This window comes from Cavia porcellus, unplaced genomic scaffold, assembly GCF_034190915.1.
Source record: "Cavia porcellus strain 051 isolate PalLab524CR breed Dunkin Hartley unplaced genomic scaffold, mCavPor4.1 scaffold_12, whole genome shotgun sequence".
NCBI lineage: Eukaryota > Metazoa > Chordata > Mammalia > Rodentia > Caviidae > Cavia > Cavia porcellus.
Window position 1 is genome coordinate 29,144,355 of NW_026947495.1, and position 18,336 is coordinate 29,162,690.

The 18,336-nt window shown below is 31.8% G+C and overlaps 1 protein-coding gene across 8 annotated transcripts in view; it reads left to right on the top strand.

Moving 5' to 3' along the window:
• The window catches only part of Spopl (speckle type BTB/POZ protein like), a 54,148-nt gene that overhangs the window by 31,365 nt on the left and 4,447 nt on the right, over positions 1 to 18,336 (top strand). For 4 of the 8 annotated variants that reach the window (XM_063259014.1, XM_063259015.1, XM_063259017.1 and 1 more), the window contains 9 exons: positions 3,268 to 3,402; positions 3,791 to 3,912; positions 4,197 to 4,348; positions 6,012 to 6,139; positions 10,495 to 10,672; positions 10,751 to 10,806; positions 11,858 to 11,980; positions 14,884 to 15,026; positions 15,114 to 15,167. In XM_063259014.1, the coding sequence (XP_063115084.1) occupies positions 3,325 to 3,402; positions 3,791 to 3,912; positions 4,197 to 4,348; positions 6,012 to 6,139; positions 10,495 to 10,672; positions 10,751 to 10,806; positions 11,858 to 11,980; positions 14,884 to 15,026; positions 15,114 to 15,167 (1,034 nt within the window). In that variant the 5' untranslated portion in view covers positions 3,268 to 3,324. Of the gene's footprint in view, positions 1 to 3,267; positions 3,403 to 3,790; positions 3,913 to 4,196; positions 4,349 to 6,011; positions 6,140 to 7,791; positions 7,898 to 10,494; positions 10,673 to 10,750; positions 10,807 to 11,857; positions 11,981 to 14,883; positions 15,027 to 15,113; positions 15,168 to 16,600; positions 16,694 to 18,336 lie in introns of those variants that run through there. The other 4 variants (XR_010050780.1, XM_063259019.1, XM_063259021.1 and 1 more) reach the window with 4 other exon arrangements.

Sequence of the window (18,336 nt, forward strand, 5' to 3'; positions counted from 1 at the left end):
TTGCTCAGAGCTCTAAAGACCAGAAAGCTAATAGAAATACAGCTGGAAAAGCCCAAGCTCAGGAGGTTTCTTTTGGAAAAAGCTCTACATTGGCAGTTGGACTCCAAACCACAAATGTTGTGCTTTGCCAAAATTCGTTTGCTTTTTGCCCATGTCCAGAGATTTTACAGGAGACAGATTCAGCATGGTAGACTAATAAATCTCATGGAAGACATGTTTAGGCAATCCAGTGCTAAGGGGATTTCAGTGAGATTTATGTGGAAAATCAAGCTCAAAGGACCCAGCAAAATGATGTTAAAGATTTTGAGTTCGACTAGAAGGAAGCTCCAATAAAGGTAAAAGCCTTCAAAGAATGAGCAGACAAGTTGGTTACTGAAAAGGAACAGGACAGTAGAAAAGATGCCTGAAGCCATCACAAGAACTAATCACTTTGCTGCTTTAAAATTAGGGATGAAAGACTGCTTTGAGAAGACAGCCCCAGAGCACCATGTTCCAGAATGACAGTAGCCTAGGGAATTTATTCTTGGAAACTAGGCTCAAAAGTACTTAGCAGACCAGACACTCAACTTCTATAGGCAGGAGAGAAGGAAGCCTAACTTCTCCCTTGAGCTGAGTCGGAGACCTTGCTGTCATCCAAATAGTGCTGGCTTTAGGGGCGTGTAGAACACAACAGATGAGGGGTCCAGGAACCTTCTACTCAGAGTTAAGAAAAAGGCCTAAGTGTGCTCCTGAGAGAACAGTGTGTAAAGCTGTTGAGCATGAAACCAAAGGTGCAGTGGAGTCCAGAACATTGGAGAAGTGAGGCACAGGGATTGTCTGAGGAAAGCTGCAAAGAATGAGTAAAGCCAACTGAAGAGAGAAACTACCAGCAGTGCCTTAGGGGCAAAGCCAACCAAGCCCTTTGGAGTTCACATCTTGCTGTTGATTACCCTGGATGGTGGACTTGAAAATACAGGATTTATTTGCCCTCCTGGATTTTGGACCTGACTTTGGTCCCATTCCTTTTTGTTAATGCTATTTGTATCATAGTATATTGGAAACATTCAATTTTTTTTATTTGTCCAGGGGCTTGTAGCTGTGAATTTGCCATGAATCTCAAAGGACACTTTGCATTTGGACTTTTCGGGATCACTGCAACTCTTAAGACTTTGGCTACTCTTAGAGATGGACTAAATGCCTTTTGTGTAATGGATGAACATGAGTCATTAGGGGGCCGCAGCTGAAATGTAATGTCTTGTATCAGGATGTCCCCACAAAGCCTCGTGTGTTTGTACGTGGGACTTTTGCTGGAAGTAGAGTTTGTGAGTGTGTAAGGGTCTGTGACTATGGATTAAAGGTGTGGTAATTGGATTAGTTCACTGATTGGTTAGCATTATCTTAGAGTAAAGGGAAGCTTCTCCCTGGGTATGGGAGATACCAACTATTAAATTTATAACCTGAGTGGAATAAAAAGGAAAGTTGGAAGGCAGACTGTTTCTTTATTGCCATGCTGCCTTGCCTTGGAGCCAGCTATGGCCTAAAACTTACATAAACTACAAGAAAGAAAGAAACCTTTCCTAATTTAACTTTGGGTGTCAGCGTTGAGAAAGCAATATAAGACAGTGCATATACTATCTGCAAGCAATGTAAACATTATGTAATACAAACATGCACTAATAGCCAGGTGTGCTAGCACATTCCTGTAAACTCTCCAGAGGCTAAGACAGGAGGATCACCTTGAGTTCAAGGCCAGCCTGGGCTATATAGCAACTATGACCTTGCTCAAAACTAAAAAAAATATTTAATTAATTTTTTAAAAAGCTCATGTACTGATAAAAAAAATCAGAACTCCATTATGCAGATTTTTGGTTTTCCTTTTGATTTATCTCTCTGGCTAGAAAGTATTTGAGGGATTTATACCCTCTGCTAAATAGGTGTCAGAGTGGTGTACATATTTTATACACCTGGCAATGAATTTTTCCCTTCCCCATTAGATCTGTAGTAATAATTCGGTTTTCTTTATGTTTTTAGCAGAAAATAGAAAAGGGAGATTATCTGAATATTTACAACAGTTTTTCTCATTTTAAGTTTCACAAAATATATTTCAGTAGTGATTTCTTAATTTTTATTGATTTTTATGGATCTAATTCATGTAGGTCATAGTCTTCCTGCATGTTATCTTTGATTATAACTGGTTTTCTATTTATTTTAGTACCTTTTAGAATAGTCATCTGTTAGTAATTTTGATTGTTTTGTCTTTAATAGCTGTTACTTTCTTTTTGTTCATTGTTCTTGTATGTATTCAAAGTATATACTGATATTTCCCTGTCTTGAATGTATTTATTTTAATGCAAATTTTTAGTGTTTCTATCTTTCAGACAGGATCCTTTAATCTTTGTAGTCTTTGTTTTCTCATCGTATACTATTATTTCTCATCTCATACTATAAAGATTATGCATATAATTTCATCTGAATTTTGTGTAAGGTCTTTTTTTTTCTTTTATGTATTACCCGCTCCCCATAGGATTTATATGATTTCCCTCCCTTGTCAACTATTTTGAAAAGGTGGTTGTCCAGACTTGAGTGTACATATAGAAATATAATCTTGGAACTTTTTTTTTATGCCTACAGAGTACACTGTTTATGTAGTTAAAAACATAATCATCAATTTCATTTATTCAAGTATAAAAATAAAAAAAAATCATCTCTTTGTTAGTATGCTCACTATGTTATAAGGCATTAATTAGGTATTCAAATGGATATAGAGAGCTAACTGGGAGTGAATTTTAAGGTATAATTCAACTAAGTAGGAAACTATAATAGAGACAAAATTCTGATGAGACAGTATAAGATAGAACACTTTAGAAATCTGTGTTTTACTTGGTGAAAATTTCTGAATCTAACAGATGAGTAGCTAATATTAATAGCAGTAGCTATAAATCTTTCACTGTTCAAAAATAGGTCAATAAAAAGGTGAAGGATGATGAATTAGATTTTGATGGCATTGAGTTTTCATGATATGATCTTACTATTCAGCTACATGGTTTCTTTTGATTTATGATTTTTTACAGTATGCCTTGAAAAATAATATCTATAAGAATAATGTTTAGGTTTCAAATGTATGTTATGAATGCTTGTGAATTCATTTCATAAAATTATCAAAATTATTTGAAATTTTATATGTTCTTTTCAGAATCTAATTTTGAATAGTAAACGCTTCATGACTTTTAAATATGTATTCTTCACTCTGTCAGTTAAATTTTTGTCTGTAAATTAAACTTTTTGTAGGTTAAGTACTCACCTGTGTGGGTTACTGCATAAATCCTAAAAGACTGCAAGGTGGCAATGTCTCGGGAACCCACCCCACCTCTGCCTGGAGATATGTCCACTGGTCCTATAGCAGAAAGCTGGTGTTACACACAGGTACATGCTATTACAAATGCCTTTTGTAGTATTTAAAATGGCTTCGTTAGTGGTGGCACACACTTGTAATCTCAGGACTCAGGCTGAGACTGAAGGATCACAAGTTTGAGCCCAGCTTTGGCAACTTAAAAAATAAAATAATAAGGGCTACAGATGTAAGTTAGTAATGGGGCACCCTGGGGTTTGACACCCAGTACTGTTAAAAAGCAAACAAACAAACAAAAACTTTGTTATCTATAAGTGTTATACTGTCCTGAGAATATTACTCTGAGATATTTTGGCATGGTTATTAGAAGGGCTAGAAGAACGAGGCATAGAATATTTAAAATGTGACACATTAAAAGCACAAGTGTCATCATTTTAAAAAGTGATTTTCTAAATCTCTTAGGTTAAAGTCGTAAAATTTTCCTACATGTGGACCATTAATAACTTTAGTTTTTGTCGAGAAGAAATGGGTGAAGTGCTAAAAAGTTCAACATTTTCATCTGGTCCAAGTGACAAAATGAAATGGTAAGATTTTTGTTTATGTTAAATTATTTTTGTTTTAATGTGGTCATCAACTACTTACATGATTTTGTTGTTCTTGTTGTCTCCAAAGGGGTGGGTATTATATAGTATTTTTATTACATTGATAATAAGTTCTTAATAGTATGGGTGAATTGTAAATTGTGGGGATGTTTATAGAAGAGCTATTTGTGATAGTAACAGATGATTTCAGATTTCAGTATTGCCTGTCTCTTTTACATGCTTTGAGTATTGTATTCCCTGTAAGTGAGCCTGTTGTTTTATTTTAGGTGCCTGAGGGTAAACCCAAAGGGATTAGATGATGAAAGTAAAGACTACTTGTCCTTATATTTGCTTTTAGTCAGCTGCCCTAAAAGTGAAGTTCGAGCAAAATTCAAATTTTCCCTTCTGAATGCTAAAAGGGAAGAAACAAAAGCAATGGGTAAGTGATTTGCAAACTAAGTGAAGGAATCTGTGTGTAATTACGTATTGTGACTTACGTATCTTTATCTAGAAAAGTTTGGGATTTTTTTCTCCCACCAAAATATACTTAGCCCAACCTTGGCCCAACTATAGTTCCACATAAATACTGTTCTATTAATCCTTAGACTTCATAAGACATAGGAAAGTAGCTAAACCTGTAATATAATTTAACTACTTCTTGTCCTAAAATGACACTTATTGGTTGCTTGGAAAAAATAGTTGTTTTTAGGGCAAAGTGATTTGTTCACTGCCTGGCATATATAATAAGATGTTCAAGACTTATTTTGGGGAGGTAATAAAATCTGGAGAACTATGTAAAGGAAATATAATGTTCCAGAATGCTAGTACTACAATTTTTTAAGTAGTGGACTCTGCACTGAAGGAAAATCAGCTTTTCTCAAGATCTAGGCTTAGTATCTGTTAAATTCAGTCCAGGAGTCATATTTATACAAGGCCCAGATAAAATTTTGTTTTCAAAAGCTTCCTAATAGAAAATGCATGGTATGTATAGAAGGAAAATCTCTCATGAATTGCCACATTAATTTTTAAGTATTTTCTAGAAGTGAGTTACAGAATCAAGTAGTTTTATTAAAAAAATGTTTTAAAACTACACACACACTTTTAAACTATCCTTTATTGACAAGGTAATGCCAATTTATGTACGTTTTTACATTGTTTAACATTAAAGATAGTATTCTGGTTAGATTATTGATTTTCCATCTTGATTTTACTCTTTACATTGTAAATCACGAATACTTACTCTAGAGGATTTCATTTATTTCCCAATATGTATTTTTATAGTACTTTAAAAATTTGAAACATTTACTTCAGATATTATGAAAATCCTTTTTCTTTTCATTTTTTTTTTTTTTAAGCACTGAGGATGAAACCCAAGGCCTTCACACTTAGATACACCCTTATCCCTTAAAAAAAAAATTTTTTTTTTTATTCTGACATACAGTGCTGCTAAATCTGTAAATTGCCCACATTGGACTGGGACTTGGGATCCTCCTGCCTCAGCCTCCTGGAATCCTGGGATTATAAGGATATGTCACCATGAGTTGCTTATGTGACTTCTATGAAAGTGTTTTTTAGGGACAAAAGAATTGTTTAAAGAGTTGGGATTGAAAGGAACTTTTTAACATTTTTAGCAGTTCACGGATTTTTCTGTAGTTCATTAAATTTACTAACAGAGTTAGTGTGCCAGGAAAGCTTAAAAAATTGAAAATACCAATTTTTAAAAATTGAAATAAGAATTTAGAACATGTTTCTAGCCATATTCTTATATCAGATAATGAATAGTATGAGTATGGCTATGGCAACATTTTTGGTCCTATTTCATTATCTTTTAAAGCCCATGTTGTTAAAAATCTTTTTTCTCTCCACAAGCTTTTATTTGTCTTTTTCTTCTTAAGAGATTTCAGAAGTCAAAAATTACACTATGGCCAAAATTTGAGTAGTGATTGAATTCGTAGGACATTTTATTTATGAACACACATATCTATAATTTTTATGGGCATGTATTGGCCAAGTCCTCTATTTTTGCATATTTCTTTTCTCTATATGATAAAGAAAAATGTTTCTTGGATACTTGATTTACTTAAATTTCTGTTTTCTACCAGAAAGCCAAAGAGCATATCGATTTGTTCAAGGGAAGGACTGGGGATTTAAAAAATTCATTAGAAGGGATTTTTTGCTTGATGAAGCTAATGGTCTTTTGCCAGATGACAAGCTTACATTATTTTGTGAGGTGAGTATATATTTTACTGTAAGAAGCTCCATGCTTATGTTTAGTGATAAGACAAAAATGTAAACTGTTCATTATTGGGTAATACTTTAAAAATTAAAATTTCCAATGTAAATGTTTGATTAGAAAAAGCTGAGTACATTGTGTTACAAATCAATATGGTGGCCCAGTGGGGGAAAAGGTTTTGGCATGTCTCTAGGTATAAATTGTCATTGTAATTATAACACATACTGAATCTTTCTTACTTTTCAATAGACTGTGAATATGCATATTTTTGTAATGAATTTTTCTAGATATCTGAGTAATTGATATATACATAACCAATTTGTTTAAATTGATCATATTAAACATTATTACTCAAAGTTTATTAGCTTGAATCCAAAAGTACGATGCTTGAAAAAGATTGGAAAGCCTTCCAATTATTTAACTAAAAAATAGGTCTCCGATTTTAATATGTTCACATGTATTTTGACAAATATGTAAGGTAAATTTATGTGCATAAAACATAATGTTTTGAAGATTACCAGTATTCCCCCTGCAAATTACTTGTGATTTGTCTTAATGTTGGCATTTAATTTTGTTATTATCATTAAGTACTTTGATCTATATGAATTTTTGAGATTCATCTTTGGAATGAATTATGTTTCCTGTACAGTTTTATTGAAATGTTTAAACCATGTAGTAATTTTTTCTGAGAAAACTATTTGAAATATACTCAAAATTAAATATGCTTTAATAATAAATGTAGACTGGAAGCCCAATAACTTCCTTAAATGTTAAATTAGCTTTAATCTCTCCATAGTAAATGTGCAAAATTACTTGACAAGATTACAAATTAATTGTCTATTGTTATCTTTTATCATAATGGCATATGCATCATAATTTAAATAGGATACCAGAGACAATATAATGCATTATTTTCATTAGGCTAAGATAAATTAAATATTCGATTAATTTTACTGTAGACCCAGTTATACGAATGAGAAAGCATAGCACACATTCATTAAATAATTTGAAAATAACAGAACAAAGTGTTTGTTGCTAATAGTAGATATTCCAAGTAGTAAACAAAGTAAATACATATTTTATGATTTAAAAGAGTTTCAATAACCTTAATGTAGACTTTTCCAGAATTTAGCAGTTATCTTAAATTTGGATGTGTCAATTTTTAAATGCCATATTTAATGAATGGTCCTTCAATATTATTTAATGTAGTTTTTTTTAAATGCAGCTAAAATCTTCTTTTGGAAATGAACTTCTTTAGAAAATAACGTTTTTAGAATTGAAATAGTGTTTACAGATATTTTCTTAAGTGCTTTTGAGCTGGAACCTAGATAACCAAGAAATTCAGAATAAGGCTGAAATATTTTTGACATGAATTTTCAAGTATGATTGGTATCCATGTGGTAGATTGAACATGCTAGTGACCCCCCCCCAAAAAAAATAAAATGTCTCACGATACACATTTTTTGAGTTGGCATTGATCAGGTCTATTTTAGATTCTGAAATAAGTATCTTTTATCTTGTTACTAATTTAGAATTTATACTCTGGGCACCATATTTATTGTAGGTGGGCAAAAAAAAATGCTTTTAAATATTCTTCATGCCCTCCATCATTTCTTCTGCCCCTCTGATGGATGCCCTTCCTTCTACAGCATCTCCAGCACTGCTTGCAGAAGAGGAGGAAGCATTGCACTGCCCTACCCAAAGAACTGCCTCCTCCCCCTCCCCTGCAAGTGGTGCTGTAGACAGGTAAGGCAGGTAGGTGCTACCCTTTTTGTGCAAGACATAGCTCCATCTTGCAAAGTCTATATATAGTGGTTCAAGTAAAGGCAAAAGGCAGTTTCTAGCAGCATAAACAGCTGTGCCTCCTCTCAATCATAATAATGATGCAGATAGTAAGAATTAAGAAATAAGTAGGAGACTTATTAGATTAATAGACTACTTAATAGAAAACTTAGATTAATTCATCTTTTGAAATGCAATAGACTTTTAAATACTCCAACATAGTCTTGAGACCCATGTCATTCCATGGTATTTAGAAAAATATATAAATATACATAAAAAATATAAGGAGCTTTTTCATAAATTTAAACTAACTCATTTTAGGAACACATCTGTTTGCCCCATTCTATTTTTTTCTTTCTGGCTAGGATATGAGATAAGTCTTTCTGTTTTAAAATCTTCATGATAGAGGGTAGAAGTTGGGTTTTGTTTTCTATAAAGCTCTTTCCTAGAAAGATAAAAAGTAGACTGCCTTATTTCTGTAACATGTTTTTAAAAATAAAACCTATCTATGAAAGTCTAAAACTTTCAGACCCATTCTTCTGGATGACAATGTAAGATGTAATCATAAAGATTACTCACACTGAAGTTAGTGTGGGAAGCAGTAGATAGTCAAATTAGGCTGACAACTTTAGAGGACTATACTAGGTAGTTTTGGGAATTCCTAACTTGCAGAATTAGTTTGGAGAATTCAGATTTTGAAACTGAACCAAAACTCACCTTTGTTCCACATTAAAGAAGACCTAGACTTTTTAGAAAGTTGGAGAGTTGATTATGATTACAAGATGTTCAGCTTCTATCTAAAATCTTGGGCTTGAGCCAAAAACAGTTGGGAAAGAATTATCAAATGAGTCAAGTCAACAAAGAATCTCAGCCTTCTTCCTGAATTTTTATTCTAGGTTCCATCTGTAACTATAAATTACTGGTTTTGAGTATGTAATAGAAAAAGCTAATTTTTTATCATTTTATTAATTATAGATATAAAATAACAGAAATCCTTGCACAGATAGTCCTCCAATATTCTTGGTAGTGTAAAATATTAATTACGTATCTTAGTTCAAACTTGTAGTTGAATAGGTAGATAAGTCTTCTGAATTGTGACTGCAAATACAAATATAAATCATATATTTATATATCTACTAATAATATCTTTTTTACATTTTTTCTGTTACCTAATTTTTGCCACATTTTTGCATTAAATGCATTATTTTGAATTAGACAATATCATCACAATTTTTATAATTCTAGTGAATACTGCAATTGAAGAGATCCAGTTCTTTCTACCTAGAGTTTTCAAGAATAATACATAATATGAGCAAATAAATAGAGTTTCTATGCTTAAAAACTAATTCATGACTAAACCCAGAATATTAGTGCTAACAGCTTTGGAGTTTATATATTATTAGTTTATGATGTGTACTGGAATAAGGCAATCAAGTAAAGATTAGTGAAGCAGTTTTTCTTCCTGTTTTATAATTATTAATATTTTAGAGGCAATTTGAATGATTAAAAACTTAGTAAGACAGCAGGACTATTATTGATGGATTTATTTTTGTACATAATATCTCAGCCGTCATATTTAGAAAGACATCTGACAAGATTATAATAAATGTTTTCTGTCTTAATCATGTTATAAAGTACTATTACTGGTCCAAGTTTTCCATTTCTGATTTATATTTTCTATAGTTTACTCTCATTATATATTCTTTTTTGTGCTTTTTAAAAATGAATGTAGCTATGAATGATACATAATGACCAAACTTAGCTTAAAATAATAGGTAGTTAATTCTGAACTTTTTATATAATTTTTAAAATTAGTTTACTTTGAAACATTTGCTTATTTGAGGTGCTGCTGTTTTCTTGATTAATTAATGTGGAATTTCCAGTAAAATATAGTGGAAGACCTTTTCTGAAAAGTAGTGTAGCTCTTGCTGTTAATTTTCCAGAAAAGATTTCTATGAATTTAATAATTGCGATTGCTTTTGTGAGAATTCTTAGTTTAAAATTTAAACTAATTTTACCAGGTCCGGGTATTTAAATCAGTTTTACTAGAGCTGAAACCTAGAGAAACAATAGTTTAAAAGCTTGTGATTTCCATATTATTATACATTTTTCATGTAAGAATCATTAAATTGAATATATAGTAAAATTTAAATGTTAATAGGTCTAAAGTGTAAGTGAAAAAAATAGGTTTTTTTTACCTTATACATATGCCCTCTTATTTTTTCCTTGTTCTCTTATTTTTATTAGTCCCTTATTCATGTTTAATACTACTTTGTGTTCAGAATAAGTGTTTGGAAATATAATAATTAATTTTTGCAACTAATTGGTAAGACTTTTTTTAATCTAAAATGACATTTATGAAAAAGATCTAGTTTGTTTCTAATTTTTTCTGTATTACATCTCTTACATAATTAATTACTAAATTTCTCAGTATTAGGATTTTTGACGAGGAGTACATTGATATTACATGATTTTTAAAATAAAGAATTTAAGTATAGATATAACTGTTAATTTAAGTATAGATATAACTGTTAATCTGTCAAAATTTTTCCTGCTTTCTCTTTTATTAGGTGAGTGTGGTTCAAGATTCAGTAAATATATCAGGACATACTAATACAAATACTTTGAAGGTGCCTGAATGTCGATTAGCAGAAGATTTAGGTAATCTCTGGGAAAACACAAGATTTACTGATTGCAGTTTTTTTGTCAGAGGACAAGAATTTAAAGCTCATAAATCTGTGCTTGCAGGTACTTTTACTACTTTGGATTAGTACATATTTTAAAACAAATTTGTGCTTTAAGTAATGATATTTAATCTTGTTTCAGCTCGATCTCCAGTTTTTAATGCAATGTTTGAACATGAAATGGAAGAAAGCAAAAAGGTAATATGGCTTAAAGGTTTAATATTTAAATTGCACATGTGTAAAGTAATAGAATGTATATTTTAAAAGTAATAGTGCCCTGTTCTCATTTCACTGCAGTAAGAAGGGAAACCTTTTCTTTTTTTATTTTATGGGTATAATGATAGCATTCTCAGGAAAATTGTACATATATTTTCATGCTGTTACTTTTTCTCTGATTCCCTTCCCCTCCCTTCAACCTTTCTTTACCTCTCTATTTACAAAACAGTTTTGTTTCTATTTTTTCCTTTTAATCTCTTTCTTTTCCTTCTCCTATCCCCAGCCCTCCTCTTTGTTCCCCTTCTTGTTTGAACATTTTCTTCCCACTTCCCAATATCTGTTATACATTTTGATTGTTACGTACATTTTTGGTTTCTCACCAGAGAAACAATATGGTATTTACACATATATGTCCAATTTATTTCACTTAAGAATATGGTATTGGAGTACATCTGTTTAGCTAGAAAAAGGAAAACCTTTTAGAAACAAAAAGATGAAAAAAATGTAAATGTAGGTCTTTGTGGTGAATATTACAAGTAAAGCTGTTTTGATACTCATTTGATAGCTAAATAAATGGATAGTTGTTACCCTAATGGACTTTTCAAGGACTGCAGATACAGCTCATTTACTAGGACAGCATGTCCCTGCCATGCCCAGCACTTTGGGTTTGATCTTCAGTACTAAGAAAAAGTCTTCTGGTCCATACTTAGTTTTGAAAAGTCTTTGATAAAGATATATCTTTGTCTTTCTAGACTTAGGATTAACTTTGGAATCTGTTTTCAAGCAGTAGGTATATTTTCAACACCAAATAAGAGGACATTAATTCATTTTAACAAGAATAGCATGAATTTTGGCTAAGTTAGTGAAGATTTTCTTGCCGCAGTTTTAAAATGGAATATTTATTTGAGTGATAAAGTATGTTAGAACAGATTTGGGGTTTTAAAATTAATGTCAAAGACTCATTTTGGTTCATTTGGATGTATACATGTATATATTCTTTCACTGAACTTTTTTGTGTTGTTTTCAATATCAGAATCGAGTGGAAATAAATGATTTAGACCCTGAGGTTTTTAAGGAAATGATGAGATTCATTTACACAGGGAAAGCACCAAATCTTGATAAAATGGCTGACAGCTTGTTGGCAGCTGCAGACAAAGTAAGTAATTAGGTTTTAAAGAGTTGAAAAATATCCTCCAGCTTGATGTATATAGAAAGCTATCATCATCAAATAAAGATTCTGAACAACTCGAAATATTGAATTAATGTGTGGTGCTTGTTGATAGTTCTTGATAGTTGTGTGACATATCCTATGGTAGCATAGTATGGAAGTTATATTGTTTAAAAAATTAGCAAGTTATTAAAATGTCCTTAGCTAGGAAGAAGTAATTTTTTCTTGGGAGATTATACTCAATAGTTTTAAATGTCCTTTTTTAGGGATACACAACACAATATAAAATTTATTACAGTTTTGAGATATTTTAGCCTTAAGACACAATGCATGTCCTTTTTTAAGGAGAAAATATATAATTCTCTATATTAATAAATTTATATTATGTGACCATACAAAAAAGAGAAAATTAACAGTTGTATCATGTTCTGTTGCAATACTGATCTCTTGGAGATAGGGAATCTGCCAAAATACCAGAAAATCTTAAAGGCAGTGATTTTAAATCTGAAAAGCACATTTAATACATATCTGACATTTATAGCCAGACTAATGAATGCTCAGAACTCAATTACAGAAGTGCAGTGGTTTTGCTAAAAGTGAATAAAATGTTTGAACAGCCACTTCCTGAAATGAAGTGCATTGAAAGATGCCTGGTATCATTGAAATTAAAATCAATCTATTAATAATGCATATCAATTATTATTAATAATGTATATCTATTAATAATTGTTAAAATTACCAGGATCACGTTGAGTGTTATCAAAAATATGGAAGAATTAGCACCTTCAGATACTGTTAATAGCACTAAAAAATGGTTTAGCCCCTTTGAAAAACTGTTTGGTGGTTTTCTTACACAGTCAAATTTAAATTTACTGTACGATCCAGTGGGACCAATTTTAAGTTTTTAACCCAAGAAAAAAACGTATCTATCATACAACTTGTATATGAATGTAGTGGCTTTATTTGTAATAGCTGAGAATTAGAAGTGACCCAGATGTTCAATAAGTGAATGGATAAATTCTGTTATCTCTGTATGTCATAAAATGCTTACCAGTGAGAGTTGGACTGCTGCTAATTCAGGCAAGTAGAGGTGTAAATCTGAAAGTATCTTGAGTGCAAGAACTGGACAAAAATGAGTACATAAATTTCATTTATAGAAAACTTGTGAAAATGGAAACTAACCTATAGTGACAGAAGGCATACAAAAAGACTGAAAAGGGGAAATGAGACTTTTGGGGATTATGGGTGTATTTACTGTCTTGAGAAGTGATGGTTTTGTGGCTGTATAAAATTATCAAAATATAAATATTATCAAAGTATAAATTTTTACAGTAAGTATAATTTTTTAATAGTTTAATAATTATAATTTTATAAGTTGTAAGTTGTTTATTATAAATTTATAGTATAAATTTAATATGCTTTTTTAGATTAACAGATTAATATATTGTATATTGTTATCTTCAAAATAGTTGTTCAGATTTTCAAGGTATAGGCATGAAAAAAATGATCAAACAATAAAAACACAAATCATTCTTTTATATAACCAGAGAGTAGTATAGTTATCTATCTTCAACATATGTGCCTATTTATCTGTGTGTATGTGTGTGTATGTAATCTTTTTCTGCTTTTCCCTATCCCAGTTGTTCTTTCTTTTTGAGCAGTTTCTTTCACTTTCACAGTATCTGTTGTACATTTTGGATCTCATTTACTTGTTCAGTTTTTTAACTAGGGAGACAATATGCTATTTACACTTGCAAGTCTGATTTTATTTCACTTATGAGTATGGGTTCAGTTGTGTCCGTTTACCTATAAAAACCTCAAGTTTATCCGTCTTTGTAGCTGAGTAGTGCTCTATTGTATAAAAATACCACGTTTCTTATCTATTCCTCAGTTGATGGGCATTTAGGTTGTTTCTAAGATTAAGCTATCACAGGTTATGCTACTATAAACATGGGTGCACATACTTTGCTGTAGTATGTTTTCAATTCTTCTGGGAAAGTACCCAGAAAAAGAGTAACTTTATTGAATGGGACCTCCAACCCTAGATTTTTGAGGGCTCGCCACACTGATTTCCTTCTTACATATGTCAATTATAATTCACTAAAGCTGCTAAAGATGGTTTATAATGTACTGTGCACACTAATAGCTGCAAGAATTGTGATTATGAAAAAGACTTGTTTAGTTTTTAACAAATTCATTCTTCAAGATTTAATAGTAGCACAATATACTGTGTACTAGGTTATACATTTGTGTTCAGAGAAGAGGAATATTAAGGCATAAGGTACCTTTTTTTCTTTTATTTCCTTTTTCTTTTTAAATTTTTTTCTTTTTTTATTAGTACATCTCTGTCATACATATTGATCACATTCCTCATAGGAAATTTGTACCTGTATATAATACTTACATAATACATAAGTTTTAGTTCTTTTTTTCTTCCATTTCCCCTTCCCTCCCTTCAACTGTTCTTCTCTTCTCTGTTTACAAAAGTTGTTTCCATATTTTTCCTTCCATTGTCTTTAAATTTTTTCCTTTTTGCTTCTTTCTGTCCCTCCCGTGTTCTCCTTTCCATTTGAAGATGTTCTTCCTACTTATCAATATTTGTCCTCCATTATACTCTTTTGATTTCTCACACAAGGGAAACAGTGAAGTATTTAAACTTGCTTGTCTTATCATAACGTACTTTTTGTAGCATAAATGCTACTTTTAAAATATATAATATTTTGTGCTTATGTGAATTGTAGTTTCCTAAAAGCAAATGCATTTTTTCATATTTTTGCATTGTTAAACAACGATTGAATGACAAAATAACTGTACTTAAAAGAATAATCTGCCTTAAGTCATATTTTAAAACATAGAGTAAATATTATTGGTTATATTTTTCTTTCGGATAGTATGCACTGGAACGGCTGAAGGTCATGTGTGAAGAAGCTTTGTGTAGTAACCTCTCAGTAGAAAATGTTGCGGATACCCTTGTCCTTGCAGATTTGCACAGTGCAGAGCAGTTGAAAGCACAAGCCATAGACTTTATTAATAGGTAAGCTAGAGTTGTATTTCACTGGGCAAGACACCTCAACATGTTTTCTCCGGACTTTTTTTAAGTGTGTTTAAATCTTCAATGCAGGTGCAGTGTACTTCGACAACTTGGGTGTAAAGATGGGAAAAACTGGAACAGCAAGTAAGATTACATCAGTTTCTGATCTGCATAAATGAAATTGTTTGCATAGCCTTTTGTTCATCTATAATAAATACGAATCCAGGTGTTAGTTATATGAAGTAAACTGCTAGTTATTAGTAAAAAAGATAATTTGATTACTTAGTGGATTTCTGAGGCTATGCTCCCTTGTAGATCAGCTTCTAATAAAAACTGGGGTGAATGATCTAATTTCTTGAGATACTTGGTAGATGGTTGAGTCTAAGTATTAGCTGCTGGTGATCTGACCTGTGCCCCTTCAGAAAGCATTGCTAAAAATATGGGAAATACTCATTTATTCCAATGAGGAGCGTACCCTTTAGATTTGTTTTAATTTTTTTCAACTTTTGAGTGCTAATTCACTCTTTCTTAAGTTAGCCAAATACCTTATATCATATGCTATTTTAGGCTAAGCTGCCTAATACTCTGAAAATGGTAACAATTGTATTTTCGTTTTCCCTAGTAAACCTGTAAGGAGTAGGATGATTGCTGTAGCCTTCTAAGTCTAGATCTTTAAATATTAGAATTTAATATTTTTTACTTTTTCTCTTATATTAGTTTTAGAATGACGTTTGTATTCTTTGTAATTATTTGACATTAAAAGGAAAAAGAATTGATGGGTTGAAGATTATATGTCTGATTTTGATTGGTTTTACCTATAAACCCTTGAATTATATTTTTTCAAATTACCAGAAGCCGCTATAAGTGAAGTTTTAAAAATAATAAAATAGTTTTATGTACTCAGTGCCTGATAATATATCATCATACTATGTGATCTGAGGAAATATATTGTACTAACAACAAATAACAATTATTTGGTTCTTTTTACTTAGCCATTTTCAACCTTTGGTTTTATTCTATTAATAAAGAGTATGAGTTTTTAAATGTCAGTGAATATTAACCTGTTTCATTTCCCATGGAAAAGTTGTGCTGTGTATGAATGGCTTCAATAGATATTTACTGAATTGATCAGCAAAAAAGTTAAATATAATAAGCAGTACATATGACTCTTAAACAACTACTGGTTGTTGAAAATTTTAAACAGGACACACTGGCAATTTGATGTTCAGCAAATAAATTTTTTTTGATACTAACTCTTATTTAACTAAACTATGGTCTCAAGTACCATATTAAGGTGCAGTATCTAAAAAGACGGTTGAAGGAAAATCTTTCCTACTGAGAAATTTATTCGATGGAGATATATAATATATAATTTCATTATAATATGGTTAGTAATATGATAAACATAGATATGTACAGGCACTTTACTCTGTGCTTAATGATTTAGAGAGCTTTTCTAAAGACAATGGAGCTGAATTAGGGTTTTGTTTTGTTTTCATCAATACTAAGAATTGAATCAAGGGCCTTCTCTGTGGGCTACATCCCCAGCCCTTTTTTTATATTTTATTTCGAGACAGGGTCTTGCTAAGTTGTTCTGCTTGAGCTTGAATTTGTCCTGGAATTACACGTATGTAACACTACGCCCGACTGAATCAAGTCCTACAACAGAAGTAAGTCAGTAAGCTGAGGAGGAAATAGTAGACATTACAGACAGAAAGAATAGCATGAACCAAAGTGCTGAGACATGAAACAGTAGTGCATTTGACAGATTCTTAAACTTTATTATCCAATGAGTTCCCAAGGCATTGTGCTTTGTACAGAGAAGATAATGGTGAACATAACAGATACTTTTTTTCTCTTTAAGAAATTATGGTTTAATAGACGTTCATTAAGTAGGTAATTGCAATAAGATATGAAGAATGTATACCCGTAACAGCATGTACCCAAGGGACCTTACTTTGTTTTAGGGGTAAGAAAAAGCTGTTACAAAGAATTGCAAAAATACAGCCTGAATCATTGCTAGAAGTTGATCTGATAAAGAACAGAGGAAGGAAAATATATCCTAGAAGATAGAGAGTAGTAGTATGTGAGTGTGTGTATGTGTGTGTATGGATGTGCAGGAGGTAGGTAATTGGAAGAAGCTGGAGAAATTAGGCAGTGGTCAGATCCTGCAAAGTCATATAATATTAGGACTTTATAGTCAAACAGTGAAAAGTAATAAGCATCTAGTAAACATTGTCACACAAAGAAATGAGGGTACAAATAGACTTGATTTGTGACAGTGAGACTAGAAATAAATGAAATAAGGAAGGAGTATAAATTTGGGTGGTATTTGGGTAGGGGGTGGTAAAAGGGGCAGAAGAAAGATAACTATTTGTTGCTTGCTTGAGCAGTTATTTACCTTGATTGCTTAGTGTTGACGTGTTGTACATAAGGTACAATAAACAGCTCAGTATCTCAGTATAAAAAGTTGGAACATAAGGAAAGTGGAAGTGAAAAGCTTCAGAAAACAGTTGGGTGCCAGCAATAAGGAGTCTAGTTTGTCTTTCTAAAACTTTAGATGTATGCAAAGAGGAACTATAGAAGAGAACATGTGGCAGTCAGTTATGCCATTATGGCAGCATTGTGAATAACAAAGGCCTCAACCAGAGGTTTATGGTATCTTCAAAAATTAAAACAAGACTTCTGACAATTAGGGCAGATCTACTCCCAGGTTTCCTGGGTGATAGAAGAAACTGATAAAGCAGAAAACTTTGGGGTTTAAGGAGTAAGATGATAAGGTCTTATCTGATGATCATGAATTTGTGGGCCTTAAGGCACATTCAAGTTAAAAGAACAGGTGAGGGAGAAGGGACCTTGTGGGGAGGCCTAGGATTTAGCAAGTCATTAGTTATCATCATTGAATATGATTGTTAAAATTCTGAAGAGTGATGAGTTAAAACAAACAGTACGTGTTAAAGGTAAAGAGAGGAGAGTGGAAGCTGGAACTCTAGAACAAACATGCTTATAAGAGTGAAGTATAAAAAGAGCCAAAGACTCTTCAAAGCAGTGGTACAAAAATGGTAACAATGAGAGCAGAGTTATGGAGACCAATGTCCTATAGTTATGGAGTTTCTCTCCCAGAAATGTTTTGAGTTTCTGTCTTAATAGAAAATACCAGTAAGAGAAATATGATATTTTAATAAACTTGTGACTCAAGTACATATATTGTTTAAACATTTCAAAATGTACAAATTTGTACAAAATGTACAAGTTAAAATATTGACAAAGCAAAGAATGCATTATGTAAAGTACCTTTTAGTAAAGGAACTTC